The following is a 17,030-nucleotide window of genomic DNA, read 5'->3' on the forward strand; positions in this document are numbered from 1 at the left end:
TTCTCCAAGCCAGGCTTTAGCAATACATGAACCGTGAACTTGCAGATGTTCAAGCGGTTTTAGAAAAGACAGAGGAACCAGAGATCAAATTGCCAACATCCACTGGATCATGGAAAAAGCAAGAGAGTTCCAGAAAAACATCTATTTCTGCTTTATTGACTATGCCAAAGCCTTTGTGTGGATCACAATAAACTGTGGAAAATTCTGAAAGAGATGGGAATACCAGACCTCCTGACCTGCCTCTAGGGAAACCTGTATGCAGATCAGGAAGCAACAGTTAGAACTGGACATGGAACAACAGACTGGTTCCAAATTGGAAAAGGAGTTTGTCAAGGCTGTATATTGTCACCCTGCTTATTTAACTTATATGCAGAGTACATCATGCTAAATACTGGGCTGAAGAAGCACAAGCTGGAATCAAGATTGCCTGGAGAAATATCAATAACCTCAGATATTCAGATGACACCACCCTTATGGCAGAAAGTGAAGAGGAACTAAAAAGCCTCTTGATGAAAGTGAAAGAGGAGAGTGAAAAAGTTGACTTAAAGCTCAACATTCAGAAAACTCAGATCATGGCATCTGGTCCCATCACTTCATGGGAAATAGATGGGGAAACAGTGGAAACAGTGTCAGACTTTATTTTTCTGGGCTCCAAAATCACTGCAGATGGTGACTACAGCCATGAAATTAAAAGACGCTTACTCCTTGGAAGGAAAGTTATGACCAACCTAGATAGCATATTCAAAAGCAGAGACATTACTTTGCCAACAAAGGTTCGTCTAGTCAAGGCTGTGGTTTTTCCTGTGGTCATGTATGAATGTGAGAGTTGGACTGTGAAGAAGGCTGAGCACCGAAGAATTGATGCTTTTGAACTGTGGTGTTGGAGAAGACTCTTGAGAGTCCCTTGGACTGCAAGGAGATCCAACCAGTCCATTCTGAAGGAGATCAGCCCTGGGATTTCTTTGGAAGGAATGATGCTAAAGCTGAAACTCCAGTACTTTGGCCACCTCATCTGAAGAGTTGACTCATTGGAAAAGACTCTGATGCTGGGAGGGATTGGAGGCAGGAGGAGAAAGGGATGATAGAGGATGAGATGGCTGGATGGCATCACTGACTCGATGGATGTGAGTCTGAGTGAACTCCGGGAGTTGGTGATGGACAGGGAGGCCTGGCGTGCTGCAATTCATGGGGTCACAAAGAGTCGGACATGACTGAGTGACTGAACTTACTTAGAACTTACGGTTTTATTGTAAAGGACACAGGTCAGGATGAGCCTAGTGGAGAGACACAGGGATGGACTTTCTTTCACAGTGTCAGAGCAGGTTACCTATTTATTATTGGGCACCTGTCACTCACCTATCACTGAGTGACCTTGATTTATTTATTGACAAGTCCACGTTTGATTCGACTCCACAGTGTGGGATGCTTGGGGGCATAAATCATGTTCCCTCAATTAGCTGAATTCCCAGTGCCTCAAACTTTGTCTCACACTGTGTTGCTGCTGCTGCTAAGTCGCTTCAGTCGTGTCTGACTCTGTGCAATCCCATAGACGGCAGCCCTCCAGGCTCCACCGTCCCTGGGATTCTCCAGGTAAGAACACTAGAGTGGGTTGCCATTTCCTTCTCCAGTGCCTGAAAGTGAAAAGTGAAAGTGAATTCGCTCAGTCATGTCCGACTCTTAGCAACCCCATAGACTGCAGCCCACCAGGTGCCTCCATCCATGGGATTTTCCAGGCAAGAGTACTGGAGTGGGGTGCCATAAATGTCTTATATTAATTAATGACTATTAATCATGATAATAACTGTCCTAGAATTTTGATCGGCCACTCATTAAGTTGTTCACTAATTTTAGAGCTGGTAGCTGTAATAAAAATGCAATGATTTTGTAAAGACCACCTCATTCAAAATTATTCCATGTCCCCTGCATTCCCAATTGCATGGATACCTGGAAGTATCAACAATTTTATTTTAAGAAGTAATTAGCTTCTTTTCCTAAGCTGAAATATAGTTCAAGTAATAACTGAGATCTACAAAGTGTAAAGAACAGATGTAATAGAGTGATAAAGTGGTCTTCAAAATGCAGAGAGATTGAAGAGTATTACTTTTTTATTGTATTATTTTTTAAATATAAATTTATTTATTTTAATTGGAGGCTAATTACTTTACAATATTGTATTGGTTTTGCCATACAAGACTTCAAGAGCAAGTACAAGTTTCTTTCAAATCAGAGAGAACAATTTTATTCAAGAAAGAGGATAGACCACAGATGATGCTGGAACAGAGAGCTCTCCAGAGTATGAAGTGATGGTACCTCACAGGTGAATTCTTAAACTGTAGCTTTTAATGAATAAGATCCTAGGGAAATACCAGTCTTGTATTGTCCCTGAAAATGCAAGATGAATGTTATTATAGCCAATGGTAGCTGTATCAGCGCTATTTTGCCAAATTGACATAATAAATCTGGATCAATCACCAAGCGGAGGGTGACTCAATGAGTTTTGCAGGAACTCGAGGGTGAAATTAGGCCACTGGGATTTATTGGTATGTAAGCTAGTATGCCAGATTGCAAATGTGACCCCTGTTACAAAGAAGGATTCAGGGGGTAGGCATAAATGTAGACTGTGGGAAGCATGCCAGTACCAGATGTGTTCAGACCTTGCTTAGCCCAGTCATTAGATCAACCTTTAAGGAGTTTAGTGAATGGAGGTGATGGACTTGGCTATGGAGAGGCACCAATAGTTAAACACAAAGGGATAGTTTTAAAGAACATTTTCAGTAGATATAACAGGATGAAGAAAAGGGACGCAAAGAGAAAGATTTTCTAAAGGCCTTTGACAAGATTCCACACCAAACACTATCACTTGAACAAAGTCACCTTAGGATCAGGGTCTTTATTTTGTTGTGAAAAAAGACTTAGCATTGATGCAGGGATCAAAAAGTAGGGAGAAGTTGCTGCTAAGTCGCTTCAGTCGTGTCCGACTCTGTGCGACCCCATAGCCGGCAGCCCACTAGGCTCCCCCGTTCCTGGGATTCTCCAGGCAAGAACACTGGAATGGGATGCCATTTCCTTCTCCAATGCATGAAAGTGAAAAGTGAAAGTGAAGTCGCTCAGTCGTGTCCGACTCTTCGCGACCCCATGGACTGCAGCCCACAAGGGCCTCCATCCATGGGATTTTCCAGGCAGGAGTACTGGAGTGGGGTGCCATTGCCTTCTCTGAGGGAGAAGTTGGTACATCCCAAATGGAGAATGTAAGAGCTGTTCTCATTAGAAATCCTCCCTAGTTGGGGCAGTTTGACTCATGAACAGTCAGTGACAGCCCTTGGGTATCTAAGAAGTGAAAAGTCAAGCTCTCGAGGATGAATAATGTGCAACTCCCAGGAGTCTTGGGCAAATGAGCAGGAAAGCAATGTATTGTTCCAAAGTGAGTTCTGCACACACATGCATCCAGAGTAAAGTGGTGAAATGGCGCACATGGAATGTTGGTTGTTGGCTGCAACTCAGGAAGCAGATCTGCCTGTGTGTGCTGAGGATGAAAAATGTAGATTGTTCCTAATGCTGCAGCGGGCAGCACAGAGAGGAGCACTAGAAAAAGTTGAAAATCTTGCCTTGCTTTTATGGAAAGCTATGCCAGAAGCATAACTTCAGTTTAATGTGTAGTTCAGACTGGCACCTCAAGAAAGAGGGAGCTGACAACACGTGATCCAGCATTCCCTCTCCTGGGCATGTATCTGGAAACACTCTAATTTGGAAAGATACATGCACCCAAGTGTTCACAGCAGTGCCATTTAGAGTAGCAAAAACATAGAAACAAGCTAAATGTCTATCAACAGGTGAATGGATATAGAAGATGTGGTGCATATATACAGTGGAATACTGCTCAGCCATAAAAAAGAATGAAGGAATGTTATTTGCAGGAGCATGGATAGATCTAGAGATTATCATACTAAGTGAAATAAATCAGAAAGAGAAAGACAAATACCAATGATGTCACTTCTATGTGGAATCTAAAAATTGATATCAATGAACTTATTTACAAGACAGAAACAGACTCACAGACACAGAAAACAAAGTTATGTTTACCAAAGGGGAAAGGAGGTGGGGGAGGAATACATTGGGAATTTGGGAATGGCAGGTACACACTGCTATATATAAGAGAGATTAACAACAAGGCCCTACTGTATAGCAGGGAATTGTATGCAATATCTTGTAATAAGCCACATGGAAAAGAATATGAAAAAGAAATATAGATATATATGTATATAACTGAATCACTTTGCTATATACCAGAAACAAATACAACATTGTAAATCAACTATATACTTCAATAAAAAATAAATTAAAAATAATAGAGAGGCAACAGAGCCAAATGTGGTTGAGAGTATATGTACTATGCACAGTGTATAATGGATACAGCATACAGTGTAGCCATTAGAATTGCTGATTTTTAGGGCTGGACTGGGCCTTAGAATCCATGTTGAGTGACATGATCACATAAGCTTTTCTTTGTGGATGAAAGTTGCTAGTGTAAAAGTTATAGTAAAAGCTTTAAAAATAAGTTTACTACCAGCCTATAATTCTTTAAGTAAAACAAACATTGACTTCTGTTTTCTCTTTCAATAGAGAGTGAGAACACAATGCATATACATATTTTACTCATTTCCCCCTACTCTCCATTATTTGTTTTTGGGAATCATGAAATAGATTCTAGCCAATTACCCTGAAGCTTTTGCTTCTTCAAATTTTACTTTCCTATTCTAGCTTGACATCAGAAGATAACCAATTATATAGAAAAAAACCATACCCAATTAAATTGTTATATTGTATATAATTAACACCTAAAAGGATATGTAAAGGAAACAGCAAATTATCATAGGTAGAAACTAAAATTACCTCAGCAATCAATGTTTCTTTAAATTGTTTATTTCCTTTTATATTTTGCTCAGTCTGAAAAGTTTCAAATTTTCCCAAGGGAAGCCTGATTGAAAATGGAAAAAGGAAAGTGCTTACCCTTTGGTTAACATATATATGTGGAGGTTGGTAGAGTGTCTGTCTTAAAGACACACATTACTTCACAGTTTGACTCATCAAACATAGAAAATGAATAAGTGCTTTACCTAAGGGTTTTTCCTATGACTATACAAACAGACCCTGAATATTTATTGGAAGGACTGATGCTGAGGCTGAAACTCCAATAGTCTGGCCACCTGATGCGAAGAACTGACTCATCGGAAAAGACCCTGATGCTGGGAAAGATTGAAGGCAGGAGGAGAAGGGGATGACAGAGGATGAGATGGTTGGATGGTATCACTGACTTGATGGACATGAGTTTGAGCAAACTCTGGGAGATGGTGAAGGACGGGGAAGCCAGGCTGTGCTGCAGTCCTTGGGGTCACAAATAGTAGGACACGACTGATAACTGAGCAACAACAATACAAACAGATAAACTGACTTCTTTTAACCTAGAGATATTACTCTTAGGAAAAAGTTGTCTGGGAAGGAAAATCGACTTTTGACCAGAAGAAAAAAAAAACAAATAAACACTGATAGGTCTGGGGTAGTAGGTTGAAGTTGGAACTGTAAAAATTTTAAAAACAGAAACCTCAATTACATAGAGATCAGGATCAGCAGGGGGAGCTCTTATACCCTGTGATGATAAGAGGCCAACAGGAGGAGGACTCCTTCCTGGCAAGGACCCAGTCAATGAAAAGCCATGCACTCTGCCTCCCTTCCTGCCCTTTATAAAAGTATTCTTTCCTAGACCTGTGGGAACTCTCCAGGGTTGCAGACCTCAAATAGCAATTCCTTGCGGATCCCAAATAAATCTTTTTTTTTTTTCTTTCAGAGAAATAACTGGTAGTCTGTTTCAGGTCAACAGACCAGAATAAAACATTTCTCCTAGTTCCTGAGAGAGTTTCCTGTTTGAAATTACAGGACCCCATGACAAGTATCAACAGTATGTGAACTGAGAACAGGCTTCAACAGTATGCGAACCAACAACTTCCAGGTGTTCAAGTTGGATTTAGAAAAGGCTGAGGAACCAGAGAGATCAAATTGCCAACATCCACTGGATCATAGAAAAAGCAAGACAGTTCCAGAAAAACATCTACTTCTGCTTCATTGACTATACTAAAGCCTTTGACTGTGTGGATCACAACAAACTGTGGAAAATTCTTAAAGAGACAGGAATACCAGACCACCTGAGCGGCCTCCAGAGAAATCTGTATGCAGGTCAAGAAGCAACAGTTAGAACTGGACATGGAACAATGGACTGCTTCCAAATTGGAAAAGGAGTACATCAAGGCTGTATATTGTCACCCTGCTTCTTTAACTTATATGCAGAGTACATCATGCAAAATGCTGGGCTGGATGAATCACAATATGGAATCAACACTGCTGGGAGAAATATCAATACCTCAGATATGCAGACGACACCACCCTTATGGCAGAAAGCAAAGAGGAACTAAAGAACCTCCTGATGAAAGTGAAAGAGGAGAGTGAAAAAGCTGGCTTAAAACTCAACATTCAAAAAACAAGATCATGGTATCTGATCCCACTTCATGCCATCACTTCATGGCAAATAGATGGGGAAACAATGAAAACAGTGAGAGATTTTATTTTCTTGGGCTCCAAAATCACTGCAGATGGTGACTGCAGCCATGAAATTAAAAAACACTTGATTCTTGGAAGAAAAAATACGACAAACCTAGACAGCATATTAAAAAGCAGACACATTACTTTGTCAACAAAGGCCCATCTAGTCAAAGCTATGGTTTTTCCAGTAGTCATGTATGAATGTGAGAGTTGGACCATAAAGAAAGCTGAGTGCCATAGAATTGATGCTTTTGAACTGTGGTGTTGGAGAAGACTCTTGAGAGTTCCTTGGACTGCAAGGAGTTCAAACCAGTCAATCCTAAAGGAAATAAGGATAGATGCTGAAGCTGAAGCTCCAATATTTTGGCCACCTGATGCGAAGAGCCAACTCATTGGAAAAGAGCCTAATTCTGGGAAATATTGAAGGCAGGAGGAGAAAGGGACAACAGAGAATGAGATGGTTGGATGGCATCACTATGGACATGAGTTTGAGCAAGCTCTGGGAGTTGGTGACGGACAGGGAAGCCTGGCGTGCTGCAGTCCATGGGGTTGCAAAGAGTCGGACACGACTGAGCAACTGAACTGATGACAAATATCAAGTCCCTAAAAGAGATTGAATTCTGACTGACTGTTTTCTGAACAGGCTCAAGGAATTATTTCTTTATTTAAGAATACTAAAACCAGAAGCTTTTCTTTTACCAACATATTTTACCAAAGCATTTGGCAAGCATTTATGACAAGCAGAGGTCCAGCTCTCACGCTTCTGTTCCTCACACATTTTGGTGCTTTAATTCACAGAGAGAATTGCTTCTTCTTCTGTCTTCCACAGCATGGCTCTGTCATAACATGTTTCTCTATCTGGAAATTATTTTGTTCATGTGGATCATGCATTTATTAACTCAATAAATATTGACTAGCAATGCCTCAGAGGTTGGGCATATAAAGGCAAATAAGGCATGACCCCTACCCTCCTTTTTCTAATCCTCTACTGGGGAGAAAGAGTCAAAACTAGTTAATTTTAATACAACACATTTTATGGGCAAGGTCCATGTCTTACTCGTCTATTATCTCCAGCTTATCATAGCACCTAGAACATAGTGAGTTCTTGATACAAGTCAGTTAAATGAATAAATGCACAAGTGAAATATTATGATTTACCACTTAAGTATTATATTGAGCAATACTAAGTATTTGAGAAAAATTGCAAAGATTGACTTTATAGCTCTTAATATTAGATCGTGTAGACATGTGATACGTTGAATTTAGAAGGGGTCATATACATAATTACTCTTGTTTTGGGGTGAGTGAAGTTAACATGTGGATGCACAGAATCCCATATTTGGCCCTGGCATCACTTTGGGCTCCCCGTAATGTTAGCAAAACATTCAGGAAAAGAATCCTGACAGCACTGGGCCAGGCGAGTATGCTGGAAGTTTGTCCATAATGGAGACTAGAAGAGGCCAAACATTTGGACATCTCTCCCTCACTCCCATGAAATCCTACCTGCCACTCACCCAAGTGTGTCCGACAGAAAGACAAGTGACATTAAGGATGTTCAATTTATCTACAACTATGAAAATTCTTTGGAAAGAGCTTCCATTTTCGCAACATGTAGGAGTGTTGGAGCAAAGTACTTTTCATCAGAACAAAATTTTAGTGAGTAGAGAATGTGGATACCTTGGATTTAAGATGTGCTAAGAAAAAAATCACCAAGACAAGTACATTTTAAAGGTGGAGTGCTCACCACATACATAATCATAAGCCAAGAGGAGAACATTTGGTTTCGTATGCCTCTTTTCTTTATCCTTCATTGTCACACATCCATAGAGCCTCACACATGAACAACACATTTTGTTGGTGTATTTGGTAGTGCATCTTGAATTAAACATCAGAATCATTTTTAAAACTCAAAAGGCAGAAGGATTTTGGCAGAGTTCCAGGATTATTTCATATTCACACATCTGAAATTATGCCATGGTACACTCCATCGTGTTGGGGGCTCAGCAGTGTGAAAGGATGTTCAAATGGCTCAGCAAGGTCTGGTATGTCAAAAGAAAATGTCAAAATAAAATTCCAGAATTTTGTATTCTCTATGAAAGACTATTACACGATGAATATGGAGTTATGGATGGCTATTGTAGAACTGACTCTAAATCTACAATGTAAAACTTGTTAAGTCCAAATATCTCTTTCACATACACTCTGTCAACTTGTCTAAATCCTGCAAACTAGAAAGGTTAGGAATGTGAGCATAATAATAATATCCTATAATAAACAGGGCAAGTCTAGGGGAAAAAACACATTAATTCTCATATAAAAAGATAAAATGGAAAGCATGAATATACCTGAACTTAAACTGATGCCTGAAAGAAAATGATTTTCCCCTACTTAACCCATCTAGTAGGAAGTAAATTATCTAATCTTTTTATTTTCACCTTCATCACTTACTCAACCTGGAAAATCATAATAATACAGCAGCAAACCAGTAAGATTGCTGGTATGCAGTAAATGCTGAGTACCTCTTAGCTATTATTACAATTATAATATTGTTATTATTATCATTGGAGAATTGGCATTAAGAATCAACCTCCCAAATAAGAAAACCACTGTTTAGTGGAGGATTCATGTTGATGTATGGAAAACCAATACAATATTGTAAAGTAATTAAGCTCCAATTAAAATAAATAAATTTATATTGAAAAAAAAAAGAAAATCACTGTTTCTTAGAATACATCTCATTGTCCAACTTTGGAGTTTTAAATATATGTGCAAAAAATATTTGCTAAAAGTAAGACCCCCATCACATAATCTACTTTATGAGGAACTGTGCCAAGAAGGGAGTCTCCTGAATTGAAATGAGATTAAGTCCCTGATGAAAGTTGATCTTAGTGTTTCCCAGGAAAGTGGGAACGGGGTAAAGAGAAGCATGTTGAAGTCTTTTGTGAAAACGGGATCCCCCACGTTAGTAACCGTGGGCATCTCATGTGCTTCTAGATGGAGCAGGAATTGAAAATAGAGGATAGGAGTCTAGGTAACAGAGCAAACTTAGACCTACCAAGTTTAATAATAATAGACTGGAGATTCAGGTCAGTTCAGTTGCTCAGTGGTGTCTGATTCTTTGCAACCCCATGGATGGCAGCACACCAGGCTTCCCTGTCCTCCACCATCTCCCGGAGCTTGCTCAAACCCATGTTCATTGAGTCAGTGATGCCAGTCATCTTGTCCCCTGTCATCTCCTTCTCCTCCTGCCTTCAATCTTTCCCAGCATCAAGATCTTTTCCAATAAGTTGGCTCTTCTCATCAGCTGGCCAAGGTATTGAACTTCTGCTTCAGAATCAGTCCTTCCAATGAATATTCAGGACTGATTTCCTTTAGGATGGATTGGTTTGATCTCCTTGCAGTCCAAGGGACTCTCAAGAGTCTTGTCCAACACCACCATTCCAAAGCATCAATTCTTTGGCACTCAGCCTTTTTTATAGTCCAACTCTCATATCCATACATGACTACTGGAATAACCATAGCCTTGACTATACAGACTGGAGATTAAGGAGGGCTTAGGGAAAGACTAGAGATCTCTTCAAGAAAATTAGAGATACCAAGGGGACATTTCATGCAAAGATGGGCTCGATAAAGGACAGAAATGGTATGGACCTAACGGAAGCAGAAGATATTAAGAAGAGATAGCAAGAATACACAGAAGAACTGTACAAAAAAGATCTTCACGACCCAGATAATCACGATGGTGTAATCACTGACCTAGAGCCAGACATCCTGGAATGTGAAGCCAAGTGGGCCTTAGAAAGCATCACTATGAACAAAGCTAGTGAAGGTGATGGAATTCCAGTTGAGCTATTCCAAATCCTGAAAGATGATGCTGTGACTGTTAAAGTGCTGCACTCAATATGCCAGCAAATTTGGAAAACTCAGCAGTGGCCACAGGACTGGAAAAGGTCAGTTTTCATTCCAATCCCAAAGAAAGGCAATGCCAAAGAATGCTCAAACTACTGCACAATTGCACTCATCTCACACGCTAGTAAAGTAATGCTCAGGGTTCTCCAAGCCAGGCTTTAGCAATATGTGAACCGTGAACTTCCTGATGTTCAAGCTGGTTTTAGAAAAGACAGAGGAACCAGAGATCAAATTGCCAACATCCACTGGATCATGGAAAAAGCAAGAGAGTTTCAGAAAAACATCTATTTCTGCTTTATTGACTATGCCAAAGCCTTTGACTGTGTGGATCACAATGAACTGTGGAAAGTTCTTCAAGAGATGGGAATACCAGACCACCTGATCTGCTTCTTGAGAAACCTATACGCAGGTCAGGAAGCAACAGTTAGAACTGGACATGGAACAACAGACTGGTTCCAAATAGGAAAAGGAGTTTGTCAAGGCTGTATATTGTCATCCTGTTTATTTAACTTATATGCAGAGTACATCATGAGAAATGCTGGACTGGAAGAAACACAAGCTGGAATCAAGATTGCCTGGAGAAATATCAATAACCTCAGATATGCAGATGACACCACCCTTATGGCAGAAAGTGAAGAGGAACTAAAAAGCCTCTTGATGAAAGTGAAAGAGGAGAGTGAAAAAGTTGGCTTAAAGCTCAACATTCAGAAAATGAAGATCATGGTATCTGGCCCCAACACTTCATGGGAAATAGATGGGGAAACAGTGGAAACAGTGTCAGACTTTATTTTTCTGGAGTCCAAAATCACTGCAGATGGTGACTACAGCCATGAAATTAAAAGACGCTTACTCCTTGGAAGGAAAGTTATGACCAACCTAGATAGCATATTCAAAAGCAGAGACATTACTTTGCCAACAAAGGTTCGTCTAGTCAAGGCTATGGTTTTTCCTGTGGTCATGTATGGATGTGAGAGTTGGACTGTGAAGAAGGCTGAGCACTGAAGAATTGATGCTTTTGAACTGTGGTGTTGGAGAAGACTCTTGAGAGTCCCTTGGACTGCAAGGAGATCCAACCAGTCCATTCTGAAGGAGATCAGTCCTGGGATTTCTTTGGAAGGAATGATGCTAAAGCTGAAACTCCAGTACTTTGGCCACCTCATGCGAAGGGTTGACTCATTGGAGAAGACTCTGATGCTGGGAGGGATTGGGGGCAGGAGGAGAAGGGGACGACAGAGGATGAGATGGCTGGATGGCATCACTGACTCGATGGACGTGAGTCTGAGTGAACTCCAGGAGTTGGTGATGGACAGGGAGGCCTGGCGTGCTGCGATACATGGGGTCGCAAAGAGTCGGACATGACTGAGCGACTGAACTGAACTGAACTGACTGAATCTCAGAAAAAGAATAAAAAGAAATTAGTGTGGTAAGAGCTGAGAAAAGTCAACCTCTGATTTTCATTCATTCATTCACTCACTCACTGATGCACTGTGAGCTGCATATTGGCTCAGATGCTGTGCATACAAAGAAAAAGACTTAAAAGTAGCTTGTGTGAGGCAGTCACACAAGCGGAGAGGCCCCCACTCTAAGAGACCATCAGAATCACATGAAAGGAGCAGTGGGCCCTGGCAAAAGATGAGCAGCTCCACCACGAGAGGTGAAGGGCTTCACAGTGTATCAGCGTCTATGACCCCACCTCTCCAAAAGGCCACACGTGATTGACTTTGAAGGATTATTTTCAAGGTAACCATGGTACCTCAGTAAAACTGCTTTTTAAAGAAGACAATTATTTTCATTTTGTAATTTTCCGTCATGTATTTTTTTTTCTTTTTGTTACTTTCTTTCTCTTTTTTTTTTGCTTCTTTATTTTTTTTATTTATTTTTTTAAAATTTTATTTTATTTTTAAACTTTACAATATTGTATTAGTTTTGCCAAATATCGAAATGAATCTGCCACAGGTATACATGTGTTCCCCATCCTGAACCCTCCTCCCTCCTCCCTCCCCATACTATCCCTCTGGGTCGTCCCAGTGCACCAACCCCAAGCATCCAGTATCGTGCATCGAACCTGGACTGGCAACTCGTTTCATACATGATACTATACATGTTTCAATGCCATTCTCCCAAATCGTCCCACCCTGTCCCTCTCCCACAGAGTCCACAAGACTGATCTACACATCAGTGTCTCTTTTGCTGTCTTGTACACAGGGTTATTGTTACCATCTTTCTAAATTCCATATATATACGTTAGTATACTGTATTTGCCTAAAAAGTAATAACAGTAGAAGGCTTTAGAACACTTCAAGGAGATTTTTCCCCCACTGGGATATGGACAAGAGGTGAGAGGAAAAGTGCTGTCGAGTTAGAGTTATTGGCTTATGAAAGAAAGAGTCTCAGGAAAGGCTCCTGCCAGCAGATAAAGGAAGGAGGCAGGTGGGTTCCTGGAGGAGCACAGAAGGGCAGAGACAGGAAGAGACGGGCTCAAGCCTCTGGTTATTTCCTTACATTCTTCTTCCCTCTAAGCCCCTGCTCTCCTTTTCTGAGATCCCTTTCCCATGCTTCTCAGGCACAGTTCTCCATTTCCCTAGAGACACTCAGAGAAGAAAGTTTCCAGATATGGATACAGTATGCTTGGAAGTTGTTAGGTAATAGCCCACTGGGTGATATCCCTCCAAGCATCCATCTTTAGAAGGAAAGTGGTCAAAACGAAAACCTTCTAGACTGAAGTGACTGCCTATTCAGTGACAGAATGGCAAGCATCTTTAGGCTATGCCATGCCATGCTAAGTCACTTCAGTTGTGCCTGACTCTTTGTGTGACATCATAGACTGTAGCCCCGCAGGCTCCCCTGTCCAGGGGATTCTCCAGGCAAGAATACTGGAGTGGGTGGCCATGTCCTCCTCCAGAATCTTCCTGACCCAGGGATCAAACCACTGTCTCATGTCTCCTGCACTGGCAGGCAGGTTCTTTACCACAAGCGCCACCTGGGAAGTCCAGGCATTGGAGGCAAATGCCAACTCCTGAGGTCTATGAATCACCCTATGTATGCAGTGATGTACTGCATCATGAGGCTGACTTGGCCAAAGAGCAGAGAAACCTCAAAACCAGGGAACTGATTACAGTCTATGGCAAGCATGCCTGTGTGAGAACAGAGATCCAGGTGGTTGGGGGAGGATGGTGGAGAGAAATGGAAGAGTGTTATTTTGGGGGAACCGTGGTTGTGGGAAGGTAAGTCTGGTTCCCAGGGGTGCATCCAAGTCAGGTGGGCCTTCATCCTCATTTCAGGTCATTATTTCTTGGCAGAGTTCAACTGGCTGAGGCTGGTGAACTTTAAGGCACAAGCGAAATAACAGCCATATTTCTTTGAATGCAAGTTCTTATTCTTCATGGGATTAAATTTCTGTATTTGCTTCAGTTTTTTTAAAACAGTACCACTTTAGAGTCCAGAATCTCATGGCATCTCTAACTTATTATACATTTTTCCTCATTTTTCTTTTAATATGAGCAATTAAAATATAGCAAATGAGGGGACAATCTCCTAAACATTTCAGTGACTCTGTAATAGCAGAAGCACATCATTGATCTACCACTATCAGGCTCATTCATGCCTACCAAGATACAGAAGCCTCCCTTAAATACTTGGGTTCTGTAAAATAATGCCATTTGGAGCAATATGCATGAATTAAAGATTATCATACCAAGTAAAGTAAGTCAGAAAGGGAAAGACAAATACCATATGATATCACTTATATGTGGAATCTAAAATATGACACAAATGATCCTATCTAGGAAACAGTAACGGACTGAGGGTCATAGAGAACAGACTAAGGGTCTGTTACCCTTGTGGTTACCAAGGGGAGGGGCTGGAGGAGGGATGAAGTGGGAGGGTGGGGTTAGCAGATGTAAGCTATTACATATGGAATGAATAACCAACAAGATCCTATTGTCTAGCATTGGGAAGTATATTCAGTATCCTATGATAAACCATAATTTAAAAGAATATAAAAATGAAATATCTGTATATGTATAGCTTAATCACTTTGCTGTTCCTCAGAAATGAATACAATATCATAAATCAACTATAGTTCAATAAAAAATAAATACTTGCATATAGTTATGGGACAGGTGGTAGGAAATGACATCAGATTTCCATCCTGGATCTCATTTGGATAACTAGAAGTATACTATCAGAAGAGTTGGAATAGAACTTTCATTTTACTCTTGTTTCTATTCTTATACTCACTTGTAAATTGTATTTCCAGGTAGTGGACTTCCTTATGAGACGCACTCACAGTGTCTAAAATTTCAAAATCCATCAGACGGAAAACTTGTTTTTTAGTAGACCTATACTCATTGGCTCTGAGAATGCAGAAGTGTGTGCAGACTGGGGTCTGTCTTTTAGATGGATGCATGTATGAATCTCTACAGTGAGATTTCTCTGTATGGATGTGTTTCTAAATCTACTACAATGAGATTACTGAAAGAAGACACCAGGGACTTTCCCATTAGTAAGAAGATTAGGAACCAAATATTTCTTCTGAACATGGGTGTGAACTACTCTTTATCTTGGTATAATCCTTCTTAGCTTAGCATCCAACAATCTTCAAATGATTCAGCTACATTATCAGAGCTATTTAGAGAACATTTACAGCTTGGCTTTTTGAAATGCTCTTCCTGATATTCCCAAACAAAAGTGACAAATCTATTAGTTTAAGCTCCATCTATTTCACAACATCCCCCACCCTTATTGCTAATTTGGCCTCATTTCTGAATTTTCAGAGTTGGCCCAAATTATTTTTTAGCTTTGATTCCTTATGAATCCTCTAGCAATACCCCATGAGGTAGCAGGAAATTACTTCTTTCTGTTTACATTTTCCACCGTTACACTTATAACAAATAAGCCTCCTGAAGGTTTTAGCAACAGGTCTGAAAGCTGCCATGGTCTTGTTACAGAAATTCCACGGCTTGGTTCCACTCTGCTGCCTGTCATATGGAACCACCGCTTCCTTTCCCAGCACTGCCGCTTGACTACCACAGTGATGAGCCCAGAGCAGGACATCAGTTCTGAAGGTTGCACAGACTAAGATAAATGGAATTTATCAGGCTGGACTGCTTGCTTATTTCAACTTGAGAATTTCTCAAAATATAAACACAGAGACAATAATGTCTACTGGTCAACCTGAGCACCAACTATCCTATCAGCATGCTAGGTTGCAGAGTGACAGCTGGTGACTTTTGTGAGTGGCATAATGACATTAGCCTGGCTGGAACATCTCCAGTGCTGGGCTTAACTACTCCCAAGCCTTGGCAACGAGAATAAGCAAAATCTTCTGAGAGTCTTAAAAGGGATTGCTGAAAGGTCAAGCTAGTGATTTTCCTTTTTAATATTCAAAACAAGGAGTGAAATTGGAGGTGTTGATCCTATATCTAGCCTAGGGGCCATCAGCAAAAGCCCTTTTGAAATTTTGATCTGATAATGGGATTCAGGGGAGGTTTTACATTTTCCAGGGCTGCCACATGTGCCTGGGAAAAGAAATCGAAGCTGAATCCCTAAGTCCCCATTCTGCCACTATCATGCTGAGAGTCAGTGGCCCTGCTGATTGCCACTGGACAAATGACAATCTCTCTGTGCTTTGGGTCCTTCACCGGTAAAATTAGAAGTTTGGAAGAACGACTTTTAAGATCTCAGACGGCTCTGAAATTCTCTGTGTCTGTGAGGGGAAGTTTAAGATAATGAGGCTGGGTTTCACTTGAGGTGCGTGAAATGGCATCACTTTGTTTTACGTGGTACATTATGGACCAGTCCGTTTAATGCAAGTCACAGCTATTTTTACTAGACTAGTCAAGGAAGGAAGCCTGTTCAACGTCTCTGTTTGCTCTGGGGTCTTGTTATGACACCTCAGAAGTGCTGTCTTAGACGATTTGCAAAGGAGAGGGTTAAAAACCTCCTCCACAACATGCTTCATTAAATCGCTCCACAGGCCTGCCACCACGTGGCTTCCAAGTGTCCGTAGCTTCTAGGAAGCCTAGGATGAATTAAACAAAGGTCAGCACATAAAATACAAGTGTCCCCAGTTTCCTGTGGTGCCATTTTACGCTCTAAGTCTTTTCCAAAGCATTTAAAATTTATGTTACACACACAGAAACTCTATTGAGATAAGTATCTGAACAAGAAAAAAGCAGCAGTTGGTTCCTCCAGAATATTCTTTGGAATAAAGACCAAGAAGGATAAGAGGAAGGGGAGACGGAACACGCAGAGAGTCACAGACATTTCAGAGGGAGCTTACGGATCAAAGGCTGCCAGCAGGAAGTTTAACAGGAGGCTGATGGACTGCTCCACCTGGATTTGGTGTGTGGTTGGCATCCTTTTGTTGAGCTGGTAAAAGATGGTGGAGAGCACAGCCTCCAGTCGGGCCACGTTGAGCTCCATGTTTGGGTCCACGTTGTTCAGAGCGTTTTCTCTCAGTGCTTCTATGACGTTCCAAATGTCCACCAGGTGCACTACAGACAACGAAAGCAGAGTGGACGTATCAG

At 40.9% G+C, this 17,030-nt stretch overlaps 1 protein-coding gene across 21 annotated transcripts in view; it reads right to left on the reverse strand.

Annotated features, from left to right (window-relative positions):
• The window catches only part of DTNA (dystrobrevin alpha), a 451,246-nt gene that overhangs the window by 103,774 nt on the left and 330,442 nt on the right, over positions 1–17,030 (reverse strand). For all 21 annotated transcript variants that reach the window (XM_070778753.1, XM_019986575.2, XM_019986574.2 and 18 more), the window contains one exon: positions 16,784–16,997. In XM_070778753.1, coding sequence (XP_070634854.1) covers positions 16,784–16,997 — 214 coding nt within the window. The remainder of the gene's footprint in view (positions 1–16,783; positions 16,998–17,030) is intronic.

Source organism: Bos indicus, chromosome 24 (genome assembly GCF_029378745.1).
Source record: "Bos indicus isolate NIAB-ARS_2022 breed Sahiwal x Tharparkar chromosome 24, NIAB-ARS_B.indTharparkar_mat_pri_1.0, whole genome shotgun sequence".
NCBI classification, from domain to species: domain Eukaryota; kingdom Metazoa; phylum Chordata; class Mammalia; order Artiodactyla; family Bovidae; genus Bos; species Bos indicus.